A 23,882-nucleotide genomic window follows, 5' to 3' on the forward strand; every position below is an offset into this window, starting at 1 on the left:
ACTCTTAAAACTTTATGAATATGAACTTGTTTTCTTTGCGTTATTTGAGGTCTGAAAGCTCTGCATCTTTTTTGTTATTTAAGCCATTTCTCGTTTTCTGCTAATAAATATTTGGAATTTGGGAAAAATGGTGTCTGTAGTTTATAGAATAAAACAATAGTGTTCATTTTACCATTTTACTCAAACATATACCTATAAATAACATAATCAGAAGAACTGATTCAGAAACTGAAGTGGTCTCAATTTTTTCCAAAGCTATATATATATATATATTGGCTGACAACTTACGTTGTTGGCTTCTGAAAGTGACTTTGCTCACTGGTAAAGGCTTGTTAGAGGGATTCTATCCATTATTATGCCCTGGTGTTGTATTTATAAAGCTGATGTAAATCAACACTGCTATGGCATGGCCCTGCTAAAATAAGAGCACTCTGATGTCTGCTGAGGGGCAGAGGGAGAGATATGATCAGGAGATGGATGCAATCTAATTCAGACCAGTTAGCTCGCCTCAAATCTGGAACTGTAGGCTGTGGACATTAGCTCAGCTCTTCAGACTGCAGTGGGGCTTAGACGGATGCATGATTCTTCGGAGGTGGAAAGGATGCTGAATGTTGTAGCGCCACTAAACGGATTGTCTCTTACAGTTGACAAAGGCAAGGCGAAGACGACTGTTCGGAACCACCAGCAGCAGCAGGGCCAGACCAACGGCCATCCGGACCTGGTGCCACCAGAGACGAAGCCAAGAGGGGTGGAGTACTTCAAGGCTCTGTGTGAGAAGAAGAACCAGACAATCCAACACCTGAAAAACAGCTTAGCAGTGAACAACCGCAAATTTGAGGCCATCACTGTGGTTGTGCAGAACCTTAGTGCTAAGGTAAGCGGGAATTAATCTTTTTTTCTTACATGTTATTCAGTATTTAATGCAGATTAGTGGTTCTCAGCCTTGATTCTAATGATAATGCAGCCCTGCACATTTTACTGATCAGATTCTTAGCTTCAGCTTCTTTAGCCCTATCTGGATGGGATTAATTTCTCAAGGGGTCCTGGGGTAATTTTCTCTCCGTAACGACTATGTACGTGTTTTTCTCAGATGTCCTCCGGATCCACATTTCTGAGTTTCGTTGCCTCGCGTTCAATAAAAAAAAAACTATTTGTCCACTGCCACACACTGTAGTTACACTTTGTGCACACATTTCCATGGAGATCCAAAACACAAAAGCCAGTGGAAATGGAGGAGCTACTGAACGCTGACCAAGAAAGCCTAAAAACGTACTGATCCTCCTGTTTTTTGATTGCAGTCCGGATGCAAGAGTTTTATAATTGAGTAGAAGTGTGAAATATTTTTTACAAACGTCCCCCTAAGAGACTGTTCACGTCCGGACAGAGCTTTTGACTGAGCATAAAAAAGGTTAAAATGTACAGGACAATGGGGGTATTCTAGAAGCAGGGTAAGGAACCTGTAGTTTTTATTCAGTGGGCTCAAGATATGTTGATGCTAGAGAAGTTAATGAAGAAGAATTTCTTCAAAATTCTGAAAAATTGTTTTCAGTTTGTGCAGTTTTTTAGTTAGTTTGTTTGACTGTGTCATTGAAAGTCTGGCACAGCCAATGTTGTGTTTTTGCTCTGGTATAGTGGGTATGTGTGTGTGTGTGTGTGTGTGTGTGTGTTGGGAGGGAAGCAGGGGAGTGCACTGTTTTGGTGATGAACTCATACAGCTGATTAATCAGCTTCCACATGTAGGTTTCTAGGAAGTTCTTTGTAGTATCATATTATCCATGCTCTTTGCTATGGACACCTAGACTGATTTTCTGTGTGTTTGTGTCTTTGCCTGTATTTTGCTAAGATTTTGTTTATTTGTACATTTATTTGGAAATACCAAAATGTTAAATACTATTAGGTACCACTTTAAAATAAAGCTGCTCTATAAAGGGTTTATATATAATTGCCATTTAGAAAAGAGGTGATTAATGGTTATTAATTAGGTTGTAAATAGCGTACTTTAAAACTGTTATAATATATAAGCAGTTACAACAAATCATTAGAAAGGGCAACAGTGAGATGTGATTTGTCAAATAGTGATCCCACATTCATCTGTACTGTCAAACCTCAGATCTCTTTATATTTCTTAACTTTTATATAGAATTCATTCTTTTCTACCCAGATCTATATTTACCCAGTGATCATAATGTGGTGTTTACTAACATTTTAAATGACATTAATGATTTTCAAATTTCGAAAGAGAAAGATCTAAAAATTGATGATTTAAATGAATGTGGAATCACTGTTTGGCAAAGATCACAGATCACTGCTGCCCTTTCTATTGATGTTTTGTAGCTGCTTATTAATGATTTATAGTGTTTACAACCTAATTAAAAATCATTAATAAAGTGGTAGCTACTGTTAATATGGAGATTCTGGTCAAATCATTGATAGTTTTATATCCAGTCAAATTACAGTGTAATAAAAGGCAATTTTTATTTTATTGGCTATATATATCTCCATCATCATGTTTCATTCTGAGAAAAAAAAAACATGTTAAGGCTGCAACTGATGATTATTTTGCTAGTCGGCTAATCTGATTATTATTTTTTCGATTAGTCAGCGATTATTTCTGCTATGTTCTCCATCTCTAAAAACAATAGAAATAGCTGAACATGAGATTTAAAAGGCATTTAAATGTCAAGAAGTTGTTCAAACGTGAAAGGTACTGATATTTAGTGAGTAAATATGTAATCTGTTGTGTTTGGGCACTTTTTAAGTTGACTGTAACCTGTGTGAGTGAGCCATTTACCCATCTCCTATTGCGTTTCTGTCCCCAGCACTTTGTGTAATGTGGTACTGTTACAAATTAACAGTCAATTATATCGACTAATTGTTGCAGCCCTAGTAAGCATATGTAAAAAGGTTAGCAGCATTGCATCTTCATTAACCTTTATAAGACACAACCTTTTCAATAGATTATGGCCTTCACCAATAAGCCATCACTGTCCTATTTGTGTCCAAAGAAAATAAGTATACTATGACTTATGTTTAATACATCAAGGCCCATTTGAGACCCCGAATATGGTGCTCTCAAGCTCTAAAACTGCATAGCTGTTTTTGATAATAGACCTAGATAAGCACACACACATCCACTGACCTGTATAAGAGTGAGAGTAGATTTTGACAGGGAATTTCTGCAGCTCCCATAGACTCACTACCCCGCTATCTGTTATCTGCTCCCTCAGATAGAGTTAACCTCTCTGACTTTCCTGCCAGCCAGCCCCCCTGAGCAGAGCTCCTGACACAGTGCAGATATAATAAGAAGCAAGTATTTATACAGTGCAATTTTCAATTTGGGAAAATCAAAGAAACTCATTATTTTTAAGTGGTCTCTTATTTTTTTTTCCAGAGCTGCGTATTTCGATAATGTAAACAAGGTAATATGTTTTTAGAAAAAAGGTCAGTAAAAATCTATTATTATTTAAAAAAAAAAGCTTACTTTTTATTCAGAACAGTGGGATACAGTGACAACACTGCCCTCTATTGGTTTGAGTTTAAACACAATACAAAATGAACCACTGTCTGGCACCAATCGTTGCATATAAACAAGTTATTAATAAAACGATATTGTGTTTTCCGATACTGTGGTGCAATGCGAAAAAGCATCAATGTTTTCTTACACTTCTACCTAATGGGGAACCATGATTCCTCTAATCATTCCTCTAATATATATAAAACATATATTTTTGACACTTCTTTCTTGTCCTCTATGGTGCCCCACACTTAAAATGGATTATCTTTCGTTAATCTTACTTTATCACATCATATTTAAAGTGAACCAGCTTTCCCTTAGCTGCTAATTTGTTTTTGGGTTATATTTGGAATATGTTGTCCTCAACAGTAAAAACCTGTCTCCTAATGTTCACTCTTTGCTTATGCCATGTAGTTATGTCAGTTATAATGGTCATTAGCCCTTGTGGGATTGTTTTGAGTGGAACACAATGTTCTGCAGTGGAATCTGTTAAACATTCATTAGCCTAAGAATAGTGGGCTGGGCTTTGCCATGTCTGTGAGAGAATGTACAGCTGCTGACTCGATATGGTTACAGGCGCAGGCAGGCATTTGGAAAGGTGGAGTGGGCTGCTTCATATCACTTGTTTGCAGAGGCTTGTCAACACTCAGCACGCTGCCATAATTTCACGATTAGAAGCTGCAGGTTCATTCTGTGGAGCCGTGTCTTCTGCACTTGACTGTACAGTATATGCGTACAGAAATGCACGGCCAGGCAGTGGAATCCTCTTTCACTCTGAAGTATTGGTTCTACTGAAGTCCGATACAGTTTATTTACCAGTCCATTAGTATTGATTTTGTCTCAGTGTGAGACGTTTAATGCATTATGGTGAATTGTAACAGGGGAGGCATTGAGAAGTATATGCCAAGACATGCAACATACATATTACAGCCTTGTTTTTAGGTAGAAAGCACTTTAATGTGGAACATGTATTTAAGGTGGAATAACTATTTAAAGTGGAATATTTATACCAGGTTAGCTGTCAACTATATACTTAGACAGAGTAAAATATAATTAAAAAAGGTATGTATACTTACAGTATTTATATAACTTATGCATATAACCATTAAGGGCAAAGAAACACAACTTTACAAGATAAGGAATAGGGAAATGTAATGAGATCTAGATAAAAATTAAATAATTTGTAAAATCATTTTGAAGCATTTTTATTGGTCCATTCATAATGCAATTATAATATAAACATATACTGTAAAGAATTACATTATCATGGATATACAAGATTTTGTGCCTGACAGCAACATAGCAATATATTGAAGGTGCAAGTGCAATAGCCTGTAAGGAGGCATGCATGTCTAGTTTATGTGCTGAATTCTTATTTGATCAAAGCAGGGTTCTTACGGTTATGAAAAACCTGGAAAGTCACAAAATTTAAAAATAGCAATTTCTAGGCCTGGATAAGTTTTGGAAAAATAAAAATACCCAGAAAGTTTTGTAAAAGTCATGAAAAATTGGTCTACGATTTTTTGTGTTTCTATTTATCTGTGGAAAATGGAAAATCTCTTTTGAGTTGTATTATGAGAGTTAATTAAAAAATTTAGCCCTACACAGTGGAGCTCTCAGTATCTGACACACATTTTATTATTAAAAATGGTGTGTCAGATTTATTTTAGATCTACTATAATAAGTTTTGATTATAGTTTTAGTTGACATTTTGGTTGTATTGTCCATGTCTGCACTGATGTTTTAAAAAATGTATGGTCATGAAAATTTGCCATGAAGGCATAGAAAATTTGTGAAAATTGTGGAAATTCATTAGTTAATAAGCGTATGAGCCCTGTCTAAGGTAAAAGTAACAGTGGGCAATATGGTCCTAAGAATAAGAATAATACTACAGAATATTTAGTGCATGAAAAAATAAATACACTTAAACTTCACAGTATAATAATGCACTGCTTAAAAGATGGAATACTTTTATTCATATACTGTTATCACAATATGGTATTTAGTCTAGTATATGCACACTGGATGCTGGTGGTGGTTATGACTGAAGTGGGAATGCTTTCTCTCTGCTCCTGTGGGAAGGTCATTGTGCACTCCTCTCCCATAACATGCTGCGTTTCAGTAAGTGCCTCTCGATCAGAGCACTGTCAGACTCCTGTTTTTATGTCATTTATTTATTTAATTCCCCCGTCAGCACGCTGCCAGTGGTGTCTGTCTATAAGCTCAGCAGTGACTCTGTGCACAGGGCAGCCTCCTCCCCCGAAGCTCCTCTAATAGCAGCGTTACGGTAAGCGCCTGCCACTGAGAGGCGAGCGGTTGGTGCAGGCTGGGACCAATAGAAGAGCTTCATTCAGGCATCCCTCTGATGTAAAGCTAGAGAGCAGTTGTGTGGGGAGGTGGAGGACGTGGTAGTGGTGGTGGTGGTTCCTCCACCTGGGCTGCTGTCCTGCCTGCCTTTCTGGATCGGACAGAGCTGCAGAGGACTGCCGGACCATGGGCTGCTCCGGCAGCAGAGAGTGCCTTAATGTTCCCTGCGCAGGACCCAGGGTAAAAACCTTCAGCTTCTCCTGTGGGACCGGGGTAGGACGAGAAACAGGATATCTGGGGATGCCTTAACACAAAAGCATGCGGTCTGTCTGCCCTCGTTTTTAATTATTAATCTCAGCTTGTGAGGTTTGCGAGTTGATAAGTGACTCATCATCATCTGACGTCTGCCTTTTACTGCTTTTACTGCTTTTACTGCTTTAACTGTTTTTGCTACAGTTGCTTCATACAGCTTTTAATTGAGTGGTTATCAGCTGGCATGTGGTTCAGATGCTCGTCCCCATGTGGAGCGTATTGATCTGCGGGGGAAGGCACAGGTTGAAAAGCCAGCAGGCAGTTTTTTGGATCTCCTCTGCGTCTTTTTTTGGGAGGTTGACTGAAGCACTGCAGCTGGGGCTGTGTCTGGCTGCACTCCACTTACAAAAGAAGCAAAAACAAACTGCTGAGGGTGTGAGGGATTTGGAGATTGATTACACCTCTCTGCATCATCATGGTTTACCGTTTACCCAGCTGCATTAGGAAACCAGTCACACACAGTTCACATGCTTTTAATTCTGCTTTGGGTTTAAGCTAGATGCTGGATAACGCAGATATCAAGATAATGCAAAACAGTGGTGATGCAAACTGCAGTCTTTTTATGCTGATATGATATAGTGTTTTGTTTTCTGCTTTAAAGATTTAATTAATCTTTATTATAGTAAAATGGAAAAAGCGTCAGGTCTTTTGCAGTCATGTTTATTTGAACCAATGGAAATCACATTTTAGATGACAATGTCTGTCTCTGAAAGAAACAAGAACTAATTACATTATTTGACCATTTGTAAAAAAAAAAATGTAATGTAAATCTAATGTAAATATGAAATTATTCAGCTGCAAATCACCCAAAATAGCGCTTTTAGTTAAAAGACCAAGTTATTATAGTGATGTTGAGCTGAGATGGTCGAAATATTCTGTGTTCAATAAATATTAATTTTAAAAAGGGCAAGGCAAAAATGCATTTAGTATATTTTATTTCTACAAAATGGCAAAAAAGGCTAAATTCATTTTTAAAATCTGCAAACAAACATGTTCAGTATTTGTTTTAAGCCAAATGTTTCTTTTGGTTTTATTTCGGTTTCGGCCAAGAAAATAATTTCCATGCATCCCAAGTATTTTTACCTTAAATTAACTTATATAATTAAAATAGTAATAATTTCTGTGCATCCCTAATAATTTTACAAATAAAAAATTAAGTCACACGAGTCATGTGACTAGTTTACCTGTATACTGCCACAGAACTGAGCTCACATGTGCTTTGTGTTTATATACATGTTTCTGATGTGAGTTTGCCCCCTCTGTCTGCAGCATGAAGAAGCAGTGAAACGGCGCCAGGAGATTTCCAGAGAACTGCTCAGCCTACGTGAGGAACTTGGTGAGTGCTGAGGCTGTGTGTTGCTTCTGTCCTAACAAAACCTTGACTCTGCAACATGGTATAATAGCCCTCTGTTGTTTTTTATAGACTGCGCAGAACAGAACTTCTGCCTGTGGCGAATGGCTTGGCTTTAATAAACTGATTGCGTGTCACAATTGGAAGTAATCAATGAGCACAACAGTGGTTGTGCTGTTCTCCCCCATGAAAACACTGTGACTCGACTGGCTTCCTCTTTCCCGTCCTGTAATTCGATTTTACTTTGTTTTTTTGGTCGTCCTCCACTGTTTAATTTCACCTACCCACCACTTCCCGCTACACATGGACCAGCCAGTGAACCATTAGTGATGTTGGGGTGGAGGGGAGTGGGAAGAGGGGAGGGGGAGCTATCTGTTTTACTGCCCTGTAATACAGCAGGGCAAATTCACTGGAGCGTGGCCTTTCCCTCAAGGGTGATGTCCGAAATGCACATTCTTTTATATACCCTGTCCTCCAGACACTGGCATTGGGGGATGCCTCTTTCCCGGAAAGCACATGCACTCCAAGGCCAGGGCCCTGATTATTATGTCTGTAGGGGAGGACACTTACTGTGGGAGTCTTTCTAATTAGGTTGATTTATAGAACTAGAGGAGGTGGTTAGGTTTAGTCTATGCACTGCCTGTAAACACTGGCATGCCAAAACAGGAACTAGTATGGTGTCCCATGATTTTTGCCATGTCCTATAAAGACTTAAAAAGAGTTGTGATGACCAGTGGGTTATGCAGGTGGGTTCTCCTGACTGCCAGAGTTGCTTGTCTGTTCTCACAGCTAGTTCTACTGTGGAATGAGGAATGTTAAATGTTCGCACAACTTCGGGATTGGAATGTACCATTCGTCTGGCACCGACTATCAGACCTCGCTTAAACGCTGATTATACCAATGCCTAAAGATGAGCATGCTGGCCAGTGTTTAGCCTATTACTCACTTACTTACCAGATAAAATCTCACAATGTATACAGGTGTGGGGTTCCCCAGGCGGCAATACACTTCTTGAGCAAGTTACAGATAGCTTTCCCATGATTTGTATTATGTCTATATATTTGATACAAGGGCTGCAAGATATTAAAAAAAAATAATTACAAATGTTCTTTTTTCATTTATTTATATCGCGATATTAAACGATATAGGGCCCATGATATCACCAGTTGTCTCGCGTCTGGGCCAATCAAGATCTGCTCAAAACTGAGCTGGACTGAGGTGCACAGCTTTCCACACATTCGTTTACAAGCATGTGCCCAACCATGTGGATGAAGGCCATGTGGTTACCTTGTGTTTACTCCTATTTACCCCCTATTGAATACAGTATTTATTGATTTATCTTTTTCTTGGTTTAATATTTTTTCTAATAGAAATAATGTTTGTGTATATTTGATTTTATATATATCTGAGCCATTATTTAGGCATAGCATTTTCCATTTTTTGTGTATGGCATGCTAAATTCTTTACCATTTATAAGTGCACTACTTCAGCGTTTTAGCAGGTACTTGCATTACTTTGCCTTGAGCACACTGGCTAGTGTTTTGCCTCACTCACTCATAAGATAACTCCTCATATCTTCTAGAGATGTAGGTGTTCACAAGCCACCACCTGAGGTAACACTCCTGTTTGTGATTGATTGACATTAGACTTTGGGTATGCCTGTGTATTGGTGTATTTTTGTCTTTTTGTTGGTTTATATTAGTTTTTTTGTCTGAAATAATGTGATTTTATAATTTGTCAATTTTAAATGATTGACATTTTGCACATTTAAGCCCCTGTAACCTGCCTTTCAGACTTTTTCCATGCCATAATAATTTTTTTGCCATAATTTCTTGTGCCCTTAATCCTGCACATTTTTTTTTTCTTACTGTTATAGTCACACCCCCTCAGCTTATTAGCACATTCCAGCCATCTAGAAAAGCCTTAGATGCCCTTATGACTGCCTCAGACAGCTTCATATGAGCCATATTAATGTTGGAGATGGCTATTTTGATGCTGGCTCAAGCTTCAAATATTGATTTCCACTTGCTATTTAATATGCCTGCCATGAGGTTCTGGTTTCAGTGATGTCACTGGTGTGTGCTTACTGGACCATGAGATGTCGTATGCTGGCTTCTCTCCAGTTTGGGCTTGTGAAATGTTGGGTCTTCTTAAAATGCACTAAAGTAAATTGCTCTCTGAGAAAATCAGTCCTGTCTACTACACAGGCTTTGGTCATTTTTTTTTTTTTACAAAGCCTTTTATTTAAAGGGAAAATGCTGGTTAAGGATGGTGAGGTTGCCCTGGCCCACACCACATTTTAAAACTTGCTATAATTATATGTAATTAACCCCCCTGTGGCTTACAAATGCATACATGCGTAGCTGTTTGTACATTCATTCTGTTTGCAGTCAGTCCTTTGAGCAGCCTTGAAGATCAACTTGGACCTTAAGCATTACTAGTTGGTGGCTTTGGTTGCACTGAGACTAACCAAAAATATGATACAATGGCATAAAGTAACTATGTTTTTCTACTAATAACCCCTTGTCCTTCGCTGTCCCTGTGAAAGTCAGACACATTGCTAGATTCCACCTGTATCTTATATCCGCTCATATCAGTTCTACAAAAGACATGTTGATAAGTCATGGCCCAGTCACCTTGTTCAATGACAAGAGGGTGCTGTAGTGTTGCGCGGTGGCTGCTTGGGTGTTGACTAGTGATTTCTGTGCTACCCTACATGGTAGTGTTTTTTTGTATCACCTTTAAATATAAAATGTGAAGGACTTCTATTCAGGGGGGAAAAACATCTACAAAAATCATCAATTTCGGCAGTGGAGGCTTGTATACAGATCTTTTTGATCAATCAGTCAAATTAAACAATCTGGAGTTTTTGGAAACTGTGAAACGAGTCTGAAATATGCAAATATGTCCGAAATTAATAAGAGGAATAATCAGTTAAATCCATTCTATCATGCACATTTTTTTGTACTCTTATTCATATTCATTATTAGTTTGTTTATTTAAGTCATGGCTTGCTTTCCTATGTCTGCTTGCTTAATGAGAAGAGTGCAATAATTGTACATTTAATTGTACAATTAATTGCTGGTTGCAATAAAACTTTAGGTGGTTGCCATGGTGTTGCTTTATTGTTGCTGGGGTGTTGCTAAGTGGTTGCTAGGTGGTTGCTAGGCAGTTGTTGTAGTTTCCAAGGTGGTAGCTGTGGTCTTTCTGGTGTTTGCTTAGATAAAGACCAAACTATCTTTAGTTGGAACAGTGTTGATATGTCAGAAATTGTTGAGATGAGATATGAGGTGAAGATATGAGGTGAAAAAAGTTTATATAATTTTGAACCATCTAAGGGAGGTCTACGCATCACGTTAATAATAAGTCATAGCCCTGTCCCTGTGTTCAGTAGCTGGATGCTGCGGTGTTGCTAGGTGGCTGCTTGAGTGTTGTAATGTGTTTTCTAGGCAGTTGCTATGATATCTCTCAGGTGGTTGCTAAATTGTTGCCTGCCTTTGGCTGATCCTCATGTGGTTGGTGTTGCCACTGTATTGTTAAATCTGAAGGTTAAAAATCTTTCATGAAAACTATGCAGACAATAATCCATTGCTACACAGAAACCGTGCATCTGATTTAAAAAAAAAAAAAACTTTATCTAACCCTTCATTGCACAATCAGACCAACAAATCTGCAAATACTGTAACAGTATTGATATTTCAGAAAGTGTAGGACAAGCTATAGGGTGAAAATCAGGCAGACAGATAGTAGATAAATTGGTAAATATAATTTTGACCCATTCGTGTCAGTTTTACACATGGCACATTGACAAGTCATGGTGTGCTTTCCCCTGTCCGCTTGTACAATGACGCGCAGACTCCTGCTGCCTGTCTGCTGCTTTTCCATTCGCTCAGGTTATTTGGATTATTTATAGTCTGTACATCTGAGCTCTGCAGCATAAATTTACCCTGTAATAGAATTACTCTGCAGATTTATGAAGCCATCTAGCCATTAGTGAGTGTTGGCTCTGATTCTGACTCTGGCTCATCCTCTGTATCTGGCACTGCAGATATCACGCTTTCCCTTTTATACTGGGGACAGGATACAGATCACCATGCAGTATGTCTAATCAGTGATATTTTTCCAGCCTGGGCTCATGACTGCTTCATGATTGCCACTGGTATAACAATGATTTGATTAAGGTGTTTGTGTAGGGTGTGACTGTTTGCACCAGGGATTGGGGACGGGAACTAATAGACTGTTTTGTTGTGCGGCGACACATTGATTGACCCTGTTGGCCTGTTTTTGACTTCTGATTAGACTTAGTTGGTTCTGTGAGTCAGCATTTATGGTAATTTAGTTCTTAAACAAATGTTACTTTCAGAAAATAAGCAGCATTTTGTGCCAGCTCTGTGCTAAAGGTGGTATGAATGCTGAAGATCTGATTTATTAAAGCTCACCTTCCGCGAAAATCCGATTTTTCTTGTTTTTTGTGGAATACAGTAGGTCTCTCCGAGTTGAATGTGTACACCTGCACATTAAACTGTTTTGCAGCCCCCATTGTCTGCAGGAGCTAAGCAAAGAAATCCCCCCTCCGAAAAACGGGTGAATTTTGAATTATCTTTCTGCCTACGTAGGCAGAAACTCACAGACCAGCCCACCTTGGCTCGAGAAACTCCCAGAGGCGGAGCTGAAGCGACGCAACATCACCGCTCATCAGTTAGGAGGTGGGAGGCAGTGAGCGACAGAGCGGTGGAGGGGCGTCGCAGTGCTCCTAGCCAATCAGAGGAGAGATATTTGCATGCTGTTTGCATGTATGAATATTCATGAGCAAAGCTGGAATCCGGTCATTTTGGACACACCCCTAAAACAGTCCATTAAAAAAGAGCTATACAGAGACACCTGAGCACTTTTTTTTTACAAAAACGGCTCACATGTCATTCATTCATACTAGAGACCACAACTAGACATTTTAAAATGAAAGAAAAAAACGACGGAAGGTGAGCTTTAATGTATTACCCCGTATGTAGCATGACAAAATGTGAAGTGTTAACAGTATGTAAATTGCTTGTGAAGCGATACTTGGAAAGCTTGTGAAACGGCTTGGGAACACCAACATCTGTATAAGTTGCGAAGTGTTATCTTGTGAGTGGGGTTAAAGTCAAAGAGAGGCCTAATAGTGGGTGCCATATGGATAGGGCATTCAATTTCTGAAATACATTAGGGTTCGATTTGATGCCTTACACTTGGATTTTACTTATTTAATGTATATACAGAGCTGATTTTAGGGTATTTATCTGTGTATAAATCAAGTATTATGCAAAGTATACAATATAAAGTTACACATTTTGTTAGGGTTCGCAATGCTTTATATACAGCTCTGGAAAAAAATAAGAGACCTTTTAAATATGATCCTCTGCAATATCAGGAGGAAGGTGGATGATCACAAGCCATCAAACCAAGCTGAACTGCTTGAATTTTTGTACCAGGAGTGGCATAAAGTTATCCAAAAGCATTTTGTAAGACTGGTGGAGGAGAACATGCCAAGAGGCATGAAAACTGTGATTAAAAACCAGGGTTATGCCACCAAATATTGATTTCTGAACTTTTAAAACTTTATGAATATGAATTGTTTTCTTTTTTAGAAAACAAGTACAATAATGATTTCTTTCTGCATCTTTTTTTAATTCAGCCATTTTTCATTTTCTGAAAATAAAAGCTAATGTCCTTATTTTATAGAATGAAACAACAATGTTCATTTTATTCAGACATATACCTATAGATAGCAAAATCAGAGAAACTGAATTAGAAACTGAAGTGGTCTCTTAATTTTTGTAAGTAATGAGTTCCTGGAGTGGCTTACCTAATATTTAAGTTCAAGAAAATGAAAAAAAAAATCTCTTAAAATAATACTAATAATAGTACAACAATAATAAGCATTATTTGTTTGACATTTATTAAAACAATCCTTTGAAAAGGAGTAGAATGAGTAAACACGAGGTAACTGCATGGCCTCCATCCACATGGTTGGGCACGTGCTTGTAAACACACATGTGGAAAGCTGTGCACCTCAGTCCAGCACAGTTTTGCACAGATATTTCCAGTTACAGCTGAATTCACACTTTTAATTCCAGAAAAACGCTCTTATTTACTTTTAAAAAGCCATTTAAATGCTGATTAAAGGGCCTATTACTATTGTTTTGCTGTTTTTCTCGGACTTTGAGTGCACAACGCTGACTCAGCTCTTGATCGGTCCGGACGCGATACAGCACGCGGATGGGGGTGGGGCTGGTGATGTCATGTGTCCTGCATTGTTTAATATTGCAGTATATATTGTCGAAAAAAGAACATTTGCAATGTAATTTTTTTTCCAATATCGTGCAGCCCTAATCACCACCCACAGTGAATAGCACAGTCAGGCTAAAACTGCCCATGTGAACATACAAGCTACTCTCTCTAAGCAGGATTCCCCACAATCACAGCCCACAAGTCAGTGGATAGCTCTTTCGCTTTAGCTTCTTATATTAGTTTCTCTCCCATGACTTTTGGCATGCCTGTGCATAATGTACAGTGGTATTACTGTATATATGCCAACCTTATCTGTCCACAGCCAGCCCTTCTTTTCAGACTGCCAGCTGAAGTGCTAAAAGACCCTGTGCATGCATTTGTACTAGAAATCAGAGTTGCTGGTGATCCCTCAGGACCAGCCTGCTGCTTTGAGATGACCGAGTTTTTCACACTGTACAGTACTGATGAACATGAAGGGCAGCAGCTGCAGCTGTGCAAAACTGCAATAGCCGTGTGCTTCTGCCCCTCTGGGATCCGGTTAAGAAGCATCTGTTGCCCACAATAAGAGACGCTATTCAGAAATAGGGAATACCGTATTTTTCGGACTATAAGGCGCACTTAAAAACTTTTAATTTTCACAAAAATTGACAGTGCGTCTTATAATACGGTGCGCCTTTTGTATGGATTTTACCCGTCAGGTTGTAAGGAGCAGTAAACACACACTCCGTGCAGCGTTATAGAGAGTTTCAGTGCTATACAGAGTCCAGAGCCGTGCAGCTCCGAGGCTGAGCAGCAATAGCATTAGCTAGCTTATTCACTGTTCAGAGATCAGTATTATCTAAATTATCTAAAGTAAACACACACTCCGTGCAGAGCCGTGCAGCTCCGTGGCTGGAGCAGCAATAGCATTAGCTAGATGCTAACCGCTAAGCTAGCTAACTTTTTCACTGTTCAGAGATCAGTATTATCTAAATTTAGTACTTTTAATACTGCTGGAGCAGTATTATTGGAGTTAGATGCTAATCGCTAAGCGTTCCCTGTTCAGAGGTGAGTTATCGGCCTGTAAGTCTGTGCTGCTTTGCCTGGCTAGCATTAGCTAGATGCTAAGCACTAACTCTCTCAGAGGTGAGTTTTATCAGCCTGTAATCTGCTTGTTTACCGTGTTAAAACAAGCTACGGGGGACGAATCGCTAGCTAATATCTCACTGTCTTACCAGAACACGCAGGATTACTCAGTGTAACGCTGTCGTTTAAGTTTGGGTTAACTTTACTAGTTTAGGGGACTAGCTAGCGTGCTAGCGGATAGCTATGCTAACGCTGGTGCAGCAAGCCTTAGTGGAAATCTGGAAATCTAAGCTTACTGTAAATAAACTGAAGCACTTTACTCACCCAAATAAACAGTTTTCAGGAGAGGAATCTGTGTAGATTAATATCCAGCACTCGTTTGACTTTGAAAGAGCTAGATTTGAATACTGAGACGCTCCACCGGCAAGACAACCCCCCCCCGCCATGGCGCCACCCCTGTTCACTTTGATATAGGCACCCTTTCTAGTGTCACTTAATGCGCCTTATAATGCGATGCGCCCTATGTATGGAAAAATACCAGCAAATAGGCGTTCTTTGATGGTGCGTCTTATAGTCCGAAAAATACGGTAATCCAGTTTAATCCTGTGCTGCTGATTGTATCAGGGCTTTTCTGCCATCATGCCCTGTCCTGGTTTGAGTATTCAGTCACGCTATCATCTGTCAAAACTCTTTTCTTAGTTGTAACTCAACATGTAGGCTCATGTAACAGATGTAGCTTTACTTGTAGTGCCGCTGGTTATTCCATAACTGTGGTGACAACTGTGTATCCAAGGACGGACTGCTTTTCTTATGAATCATACAGCCGAGTGTTGGCAGAACCTTATGTCAAGGCAGCAAATGTGTTTTCATTAAATAGCTTGAGAGTAAAGTGATCGTGGGGTGAAGCTAAGGCACCTATCAATGTCTTTTACCCCTTTTTTTTTAAGTTTAGTCCCACCTGTGGGATTAATATGTTCAGCTTTGAGCATTTTCCCACAACAGCCCACAAACACTCTAATTCCATGTTACACCATGTAATTTCGTTACACTGTGTACCTGTAATCAGACGTAATGACAATAAAAAAAAGCCTCTTGACTTGACTTGTCTTGACATACAGCATGTCCTGAAGATGCCTGAGTTTTTGTCCCATCGTAATTAGTTGAGTAGTTACAGAATGTTCCAAAACTGCAGGAACTTTTATATTGCTAATAGAAACCCATCTTGGTGCATTTTCTTACTTGCGAAATGGTTGAAGACCTTTAAAAAGAGCAGAATTTTCATGGTACATAAAGCAAACTGCTTTCTATTTTTAAACAAGGTTCCTGCAGGTCCTTTAAAAGTAAAAAATGTTAAGATCTTAAATTGTCTTAAATTTACTGTAAATTTGCTGTAGGTATTAATTTTCAGATGGTGCATTTAATGCAGTTGAGAAAACGCAGTGGCCCATCATAAACATCTAATCCGGGGAGAGAAGTTAGTGGCGAGCTAGCTAACATACCAACTTTTGCTAGCTAAATGAGCTAGCTAGCGTTACCAGGAATAGAACTAAGGTTAGTGGAAATTTAGCTAACATTAGCAGCGAGTTAGCTAACATACTAATGTTAGCAGCAAGCTAGCTAACATACTAAGTTTTGCTAGCTAAACAAGCTAGCTAACATTACCAGGGATAGAAGTAAGGTTAGCTGAGAGCTAGCGAACATTAGCGGTGACTTAGCTAACATATTAACGTTACCAGGGATAGAAGTAATGTTAGCGGAAAGCTAACATTAGCCGCAAGTAAGCTAACATACTAATGTTACACGGGAGAGAACTAAAGAAATTATGAATTATTGACTACATTCTTGGCTCTTAAATTATGTTTATTGAGTTCTTAAAAATGTCTTAACACACATTAAATTTGACTTTTTGATTTTTTTTTAACTCTGTTAAAAAAAAGTGCTAAAAGGTTGTGCAGCTTTCTTTAGTATCTGTTAAGTGGTATCTACATGGTTGATAGTTTGAGTGATTGCTATGGATTTTCAAATGATGGCTATCTCAGGTGGTTGCTATGGCTTTGCTTAGTGGTTGCTGTGGTAAAACATGTGCTTGCTAAGTTACAAGGTGATTTGCTATGGATCCCAGGTGTTCACCACAACATTGCTGAGCTGGTTGCTGTGGTTATCCTGATAGTTGCTAAGATGATGCTCAGGTGTCACCAAGTGGTTTCTCTGGTACCTCATTCATTCTTTGAGGAAAAAAAGAATCTGCAATGATCTGTTGCAGACTTTTGAGCAAGTTTGTATTGAACTATATCAAACCAAACAATCTGCACTTGGAAGAGTGTCGAAAATAACAATAAAATGTAACAATATTATGCTTTTCGAATATATTATGTATGTACACTAGGTTATTGGATAAAATGTGTCATGTGTACATTTTAAAATAGAATAATGATTTCCACAGTAAGCTCAGCGCAGTCATGCGAACGTCTGGAGCAGGAGAAGGAGGATCTGCGGGTGACCTTCGATGGAGTGCTGCAGAAAGTCCAGGAGCAACACCGCTCCGACCTGTCCGACCTGGAGGAACGTCTGAAGACTTTCTATTCAGCTGAGTGGGTGAAGGTTCACCAGACATACCAGGATGAGGCGGACAAGTGCAAAGCCCAGATGGAGCAGCAGGTGAGCGAGACGCATGGCTTTTATTCCAGGTGGTTCTGGGAATTCTCACACAAGGTACCTTTGGATGCTTCAGTGATTTACTACAAACCTAATCTAATCCAGAGGGATTGCTTTATTTCATGATGTCTATATATCTTTTCTTATGTGTTTGACTGTTACTTGATCTTGAGAGCGACTGTAAGTTTCCATTTGTGTTCGGACATCACTGTGCAAGTGATTTATTTTGGGGCTTACACGCTTGCAGAGTTTGTCTACCCGTTCTGTTAGGTTTCTTAAACATTCAAACACTTGGCGAAGGGCTTCAGATACTGTTTTTCTGCTTGTGTAGCTGGAGGAGTTGAGAGCCAGGCATGAGGATCTGAAGCAAGAACTGGAAGTCAGCCACGGACAGAAGGTGGAGAGCCTTAAACAGCACTATGAAGAAACTTTTGAAGGTGATTTGAGTGTTTTCTTTCTCCACCCAAACCTTTTAAACCTTTTAAGCCTTTTAAATGTTCCATATGCAGCATCCATTCATCTACAGTCTTAAAAATATAGTAAGATTTCCTTAATATATGTGAATTCTTGCTGGTTTCTCTTTCAGAACTTAGAAACTCACATGAGCTGGATATGAACACATTGAAAAAGAAACTAAATGATGCTGAAACAACGTTATCAGTAAGCTGCTTTAATTTAATTATACATCATACGTTTTAATGCATTCCTGACCTCTCAACATCATTTAAAAATGATGCATAAGTATAAAGAACAAAGCACTTGAACAATGACACCTTTCACCTTTGCCAGAATCAAATTGAGGAGCTCACAGCCGAGAACTGCTCGCTCAGCGAGAGGCTGAAAGTAGAGGAGGACAGAAGAAAAGAACTGGCCGATAAATGCCAGGTACGTTTTGCACCAAAGCCCGGCTCTTGACTTCTGTCATGCTGTTTTTGTGTTATCAGCCAGACGGGAATAGTGCTTACTGATAGCAGTGTTTAAACACTTTCTTTCATCCATTTAGGGTCTAACACTTTCAGGGAGTGGCGGGTTAATATTAGACAGACCTCTTTTTAACAGTGCTATGTGTGTTCTGATGCTCAGCAATCTGCAGACAAGAGGATTTAGATAAGGACTCTCCACTTAACCACTATATATAGTGAGACAATGAGGGGAATACTCCAGTCCCCAAGTACGTTGCTTTTACTGAGCAATACTATGCCACTTATTAGACTCTACAAGCAAGGTTATCTGTCTTAATGTTGAATATAATGTTTTTAGTACACCAAGTTTTTGTGCATTCATAAAAAGCATAGAAAATCTCAATTGAAAAAGAGCAATAAAGAAAGAAAAACTTCCAAATTCTGTGAAAAGAAAAAAGATTTACAGTATAATATGGTGAAATACTCAATAAAACCAAAACTGCAAAAAAAGAGTGATAGTGTTTTCCAATAAACAATGACTCATCAAGCCTTATGCTTTCCATTTTATTAATTGACATACAGCGTATACCCAGCAATTAAACTGCTATTCTTATGCCAAGCCTCTCAGCTCAATCCTAAATTTTGCACTAAATTAAGGATTTGTGTAAGCTTGTGTAAAGCAATGGCAATTATATTATTGGTTGGCAGGGGTGGCCAGTGACTGGAAACCACTAACTTTACAAATGGTGTGCTAATGACACAGCTTTTTTTTAAAGGCAGCTTTAGACTTTTAGATTGAAATAATAAATCTAAAGCCGGTCTCAAAAATGGCTCTGCTGTCCTGGAACTGTCTGGTGTGTTTGCACTCCCAGTTGCGTTGGTGGACTTTCACAGTGGCACAGAGAGATGTCTGCCCTTATTTAACAGGCAGCTGTACATCCAGGCTGGAGATATCCATTAAAAAATAAAGACCTGTCTAAAGTTTTCTTTGTTTAAATGTAGTAGATGGAATGTAGCTTTGTTTTGTGGGGAAATGTTTGAATTAAAACTTGGCTTTTAAAGCCATTAGGCAGCAGTTTGTAGATGTGCACAGATACTTTGATCTTGCTCTCAATGTCTCTAGAAGGACTCCCACACACTCTACCTGGAGCAAGAGTTGGAAAGTCTGAAAGTGGTGCTTGACATTAAGAACAAGCAGATCCACCAACAGGACAAGAAACTTATGCAAATGGACAAACTGGTAAGGACAATTTGCTCATCAGTCCTTTATGGCTACATTCACATTACAAGACTTAAATCTGCTTAAATCTGATTTTCTGCTCAGACTGAATTTGTCTGTCTTGACGCTTCACATTTAAAAACGTGAAAAGTGAGCTGTATCTGTGTATACTGTGAACAAATCTGTCCATGAAACGTCTCTCACAGGCGCACATTGATACGTGTATAAATGTCACCTCCTTCACCAACAACAATAAACATCATGTTTGAGATACGAGGGACGACTCATAGCTTTATAAAGGTGAAAAGGATGCGTTAGCAGCTCATATGTGGAGCATCTTTTGCTGGAGTGGAGAAACAGGAAACAGCTGGTCTGAAGTTCATGCTCAGGTCGAGGAGGAGGAAAAAAGGACAGGCTGTTTGCTTTTGCTGTTTTTGCAGTTATAGCTGCACCAAGAGATGCAGTTTGGGTACGAGAGAGAAACACATAGCGCTAATGCTAATGCGTAAAAGCCAAAAGATGCATGAATTTTAATTTGACCATTCACATTCATGTTGTGTGTCCATGGATTGGATACGTATCAGATTTAGGATCACATATGAAAGTGACTCAAATCTGATTGGAAAAAATATCGCATTTGCCACGTTCACACCGCTATGAAATCTGATCTGAGCCACATTAAGCAAAAGTCACTTCGGTCTGATAATGTGAACATAGCCTATGTTTCACTTAGCCTGTGCAATATTGTAATGCATTGAAGCTGTTGTTCATGTCCTTACATTTTTTTTTTTTTTAATGCATTATTTTAGCTGGAGAAAAATGTGAAAATTGATGAATGCCTTAAGAAAGTCCAGCAAGAAAATGAGGACCTAAAAGCCAGGATGGACAGACATGCTGCCTTATCAAGGTATTGTACTCATACTCATTTCTCTCTGATTTATTTTGTAATTACACATTATTGGCTTCTTTGTTAAACATGACTGCCTTATGGGTCATAACTTAATGTGTACATGTGGGCTGTTTGTTTTGTCTGATATATTTGCCATCCTCTAACCCTCAATCATTGGTCAATTTATGACCACTAGGGGTGTAATAAAATACAAAAAAAATTACATCATATTGTGATATTTTATTTAGCAATACAGTAATGATGTTCAAAAACAGTGTATCGCTTTTTAATCATTAGTTTATATGCAGGGCTTGGTATGACAGTGGTTCATTTTTTGGTTTAAACCCTAATAGATATCAGTGTTGTAATCTTAGATTCAACTGTTCTGATTGGATAAAAAGTTCACTTTTCTTTAACTCAGATTTGATAAGAGTTTTTTTTTTTTACTATGATTTGTTTTTCAATTGGAGCACTTTATTATATGGTGTTGAAATGTGATGCATTTCTGATTTGCAGCAGTGTAACTCTGTCTCAAAAGCCAGAAAGAAATTCCTAAAGGATTTTTTTTACAGGAATGGCCAAATGCAACCACTGGAGTGCACTGCTTAAATCAATTTTTAACACAGATTATAGTTTATAAGATTATATGTTTATAAGTATCCGTTCAATTTTTTTTTTTTTTAAGTCAACATCAATGCAGAATATGATAAATGAAGAAGGAGATAAACAAGAGGATTAAACAGGCAGTAAAGGAAAATTATTTCACAGAAGCAGCAACATGTGTGAAAGGCAAGATGGTGCAGAGAGTATCCATATTGAATGCATATTTCAATATGAATCAAAAGTGATCTAGCTTCTAAAATACTAGGCAGTAGCGCCATCATGATTACATGCTTTAAAAAAGCTTAAAAAGTCTCCCGGCTCTGCCAAAAGAGTGAAATTCGATAGTGAGTTGGGGCCAAAAGCATTAATAAATAATAATAACACAGTTTAAAAAGCAAAGGGACAAGCCATAAAAGTGGCCATGGACAAATAATGCATTCTCGTTGATGAAAGATGAAACTGAAACTTAATGTGGAGCGTTTCTCTTTTGTGCATGCACGTCAGTTTAGGAGAACAGAACAAAACAACAGTACAGAGGGATAATGTGGTACTAATTTATGAGCATAAGAATATGATCGGCAGATAGTGAAGAGCTATGGCTAATATAGAAACAGATTCTGAGTTTGATGGCTTGTTATTGTCCATCTTCCTCTTAATTACATTACAGAGATTTTCAATTTAGTAAAATCAAAGAAAAACATCATTAAGTGGTCTCTTATTTTTTTCCAGAGCTGTGTAAATGCTCTGTTTTTTTTAATCAGTTGTCCTAGGATAAAACCCTGTGGGACTCCATAAGATAAGTTAAATCGAACAGTTACTAAATTGATCACTGATAGTGTCTGCATTTATGTTAGACATTGGCCAAGAAAAATAGGGTTCAAAGGGTTAAAGAAATCATATTTAGGTGGTGGTGAATAGGTTGAACTACATATAGGTTAAAATCCTATTCCAGTGTTTTATTGATTGTGATTTATGTTGCTTTTTCTCCCATCAGGCAACTCTCCACAGAGCAGGCCGTCCTGCAGGAGTCTCTTCAGAAGGAGTCCAAAGTCAACAAGCGTCTCTCTATGGAAAACGAGGAGCTCCTCTGGAAGCTGCAGAACGGAGACCTGAGCAGCCCCCGCAAAACGTCCCCCTCCTCGCCCTCCATCACCCTCCAGAGCCCCCACAACTCAGGCCTCTTCTCCAGCCCCCCAATATCACCCAGATAACACTGGCCCTCGGCTTCCTGGAAGCGGCTTCTGAAAGACTTCCTTCCTCCTCGATTCCGAAAGCTATATTAGCTGTGGGAGGTGTGGGACCTGTCGCTTGAAGGACTTTAATCCAAAGTGGATCTACTCTCAGGTGACCCTTGTAGAGTTGAATGACAAAGACTGAAGGAAATATTGCACAGAAGCACTTAACCAATGAGGCCACCTTTTTGTACTTTTTGCCTTTCGTGTGTAATTAGTTTTTTGAAAGAAAAAAAAAAAAAAGAAAATCTCAGGGCATGTAAATAAGTTCTCACTGTTTTTTCTTATCTTGTTTTTGCTTTAACTTCAGATAGCGTCTCTTTCACTGGATTGTTCTGAGTCTTGCGTTACAGGAAACATGGGTCGACACATTGAAACATTGGTCTTTTTGGATGAAATGAAGAAATACTGTAGAAGTATACTTTTTAAAAAGTCTTCTTGGCTTCTTTGCAGAGGACTAATGTTCATCAGAATCAAAAAAATATTAGCGCCTTAGGTGATTTTAAAAAAAGCTTTACCTCTAGGAGCCTTTGGAAGGATATGAAGAAGAATATGTACTTGTTGGAAAATATACAAGAATTTAAGAAAACATTTATGAAAAAAATTAATTATATCTGAAGTGTTTTTTGTTTTTTGTTTGTTTTACTGCCCCAAATCCAGTGATTAAAAAATATCTGCCATTTTTATAACTCTGCATTTAAATACAGTCCCTCCACTTTTTGCCTGTGCCACTGGCTGCTCTGCAACCCCAAAGCATGATGCATCCACCCCCATGCTTTACAGTTGGCAAGATGTTCCTTTCACGAAATACGGTTTCTTTTAAGCTTTAGAACAATAGAACAAAATAGAACATGTCTCCTTACTGCCCTGATCTAGTGATGTGAAAACATTTTATTAAATATGGACACTATGAATTTAGGAACTTTAACAAACCCTGAGGAAAAAAATATATATATTCCCCCACTTGTCCCCCTTTTCACCCCCCAACTAGCCTATATGACCATGGGACCAATAGAAATGACTGTTTGTGCATGTTTCAGTGGCCTCAAGAGCACCCCTCACTGTCTGAAATCTCCTACTGCAGCTTTAAAAGGTCTGACTCTTTAAAATGTGTTAAAGTAAGTTGTAAGAGAAGAAGTGATGAAATGAAGAGGAAACGTGTGTGTATGAGTTTATTTGGTTGGTTAAGTGTAGCTAAGATATTTGTGTGGGTATTAAGTTTTTTTGTGTGAAGCTGAAACTCTTTGAAATATGCAAATAAATAAATAAAGTCATATTAAAAACACTTGAGCTGATAGGATGTCCATTTATCTCCTGATTTAAATCATATTTGACCGTATTATGGGCTTTTGTTGACTGTTTAGTTTTAAGTAGTAATTGTGATGATTATGACAATAAATCACAATAGCTGTTATTTACTGGACTAAACATTGTCTTAGATATTAAGATTAAAAATATTCTTGTAATTTTAACACCATTATTAAAGCACTAATATTAATAATAATTACACACATGTAAAGCACAAAACGTAATGGTACCATTTTAAAATTAGGCTTGTTTATAAGT

At 38.4% G+C, this 23,882-nt stretch overlaps 1 protein-coding gene across 7 annotated transcripts in view; it reads left to right on the forward strand.

Annotated features, from left to right (window-relative positions):
• The window catches only part of mtus1a (microtubule associated tumor suppressor 1a), a 57,986-nt gene extending 34,385 nt beyond the window's left edge, over nucleotides 1-23,601 (forward strand). For 3 of the 7 annotated variants that reach the window (XM_049483841.1, XM_049483843.1, XM_015608216.3), the window contains 9 exons: nucleotides 645-874; nucleotides 7,403-7,469; nucleotides 17,260-17,474; nucleotides 17,803-17,908; nucleotides 18,058-18,131; nucleotides 18,261-18,356; nucleotides 19,497-19,613; nucleotides 20,402-20,499; nucleotides 22,079-23,601. In XM_049483841.1, coding sequence (XP_049339798.1) covers nucleotides 645-874; nucleotides 7,403-7,469; nucleotides 17,260-17,474; nucleotides 17,803-17,908; nucleotides 18,058-18,131; nucleotides 18,261-18,356; nucleotides 19,497-19,613; nucleotides 20,402-20,499; nucleotides 22,079-22,295 — 1,220 coding nt within the window. In that variant the 3' untranslated portion in view covers nucleotides 22,296-23,601. Of the gene's footprint in view, nucleotides 1-644; nucleotides 875-5,831; nucleotides 6,095-7,402; nucleotides 7,470-17,259; nucleotides 17,475-17,802; nucleotides 17,909-18,057; nucleotides 18,132-18,260; nucleotides 18,357-19,496; nucleotides 19,614-20,401; nucleotides 20,500-22,078 lie in introns of those variants that run through there. The other 4 variants (XM_049483842.1, XM_015608217.3, XM_022684213.2 and 1 more) reach the window with 3 other exon arrangements.
• Nucleotides 23,602-23,882: the final 281 nt, after the last annotated feature.

Source organism: Astyanax mexicanus, chromosome 10 (assembly GCF_023375975.1).
Source record: "Astyanax mexicanus isolate ESR-SI-001 chromosome 10, AstMex3_surface, whole genome shotgun sequence".
NCBI classification, from domain to species: domain Eukaryota; kingdom Metazoa; phylum Chordata; class Actinopteri; order Characiformes; family Acestrorhamphidae; genus Astyanax; species Astyanax mexicanus.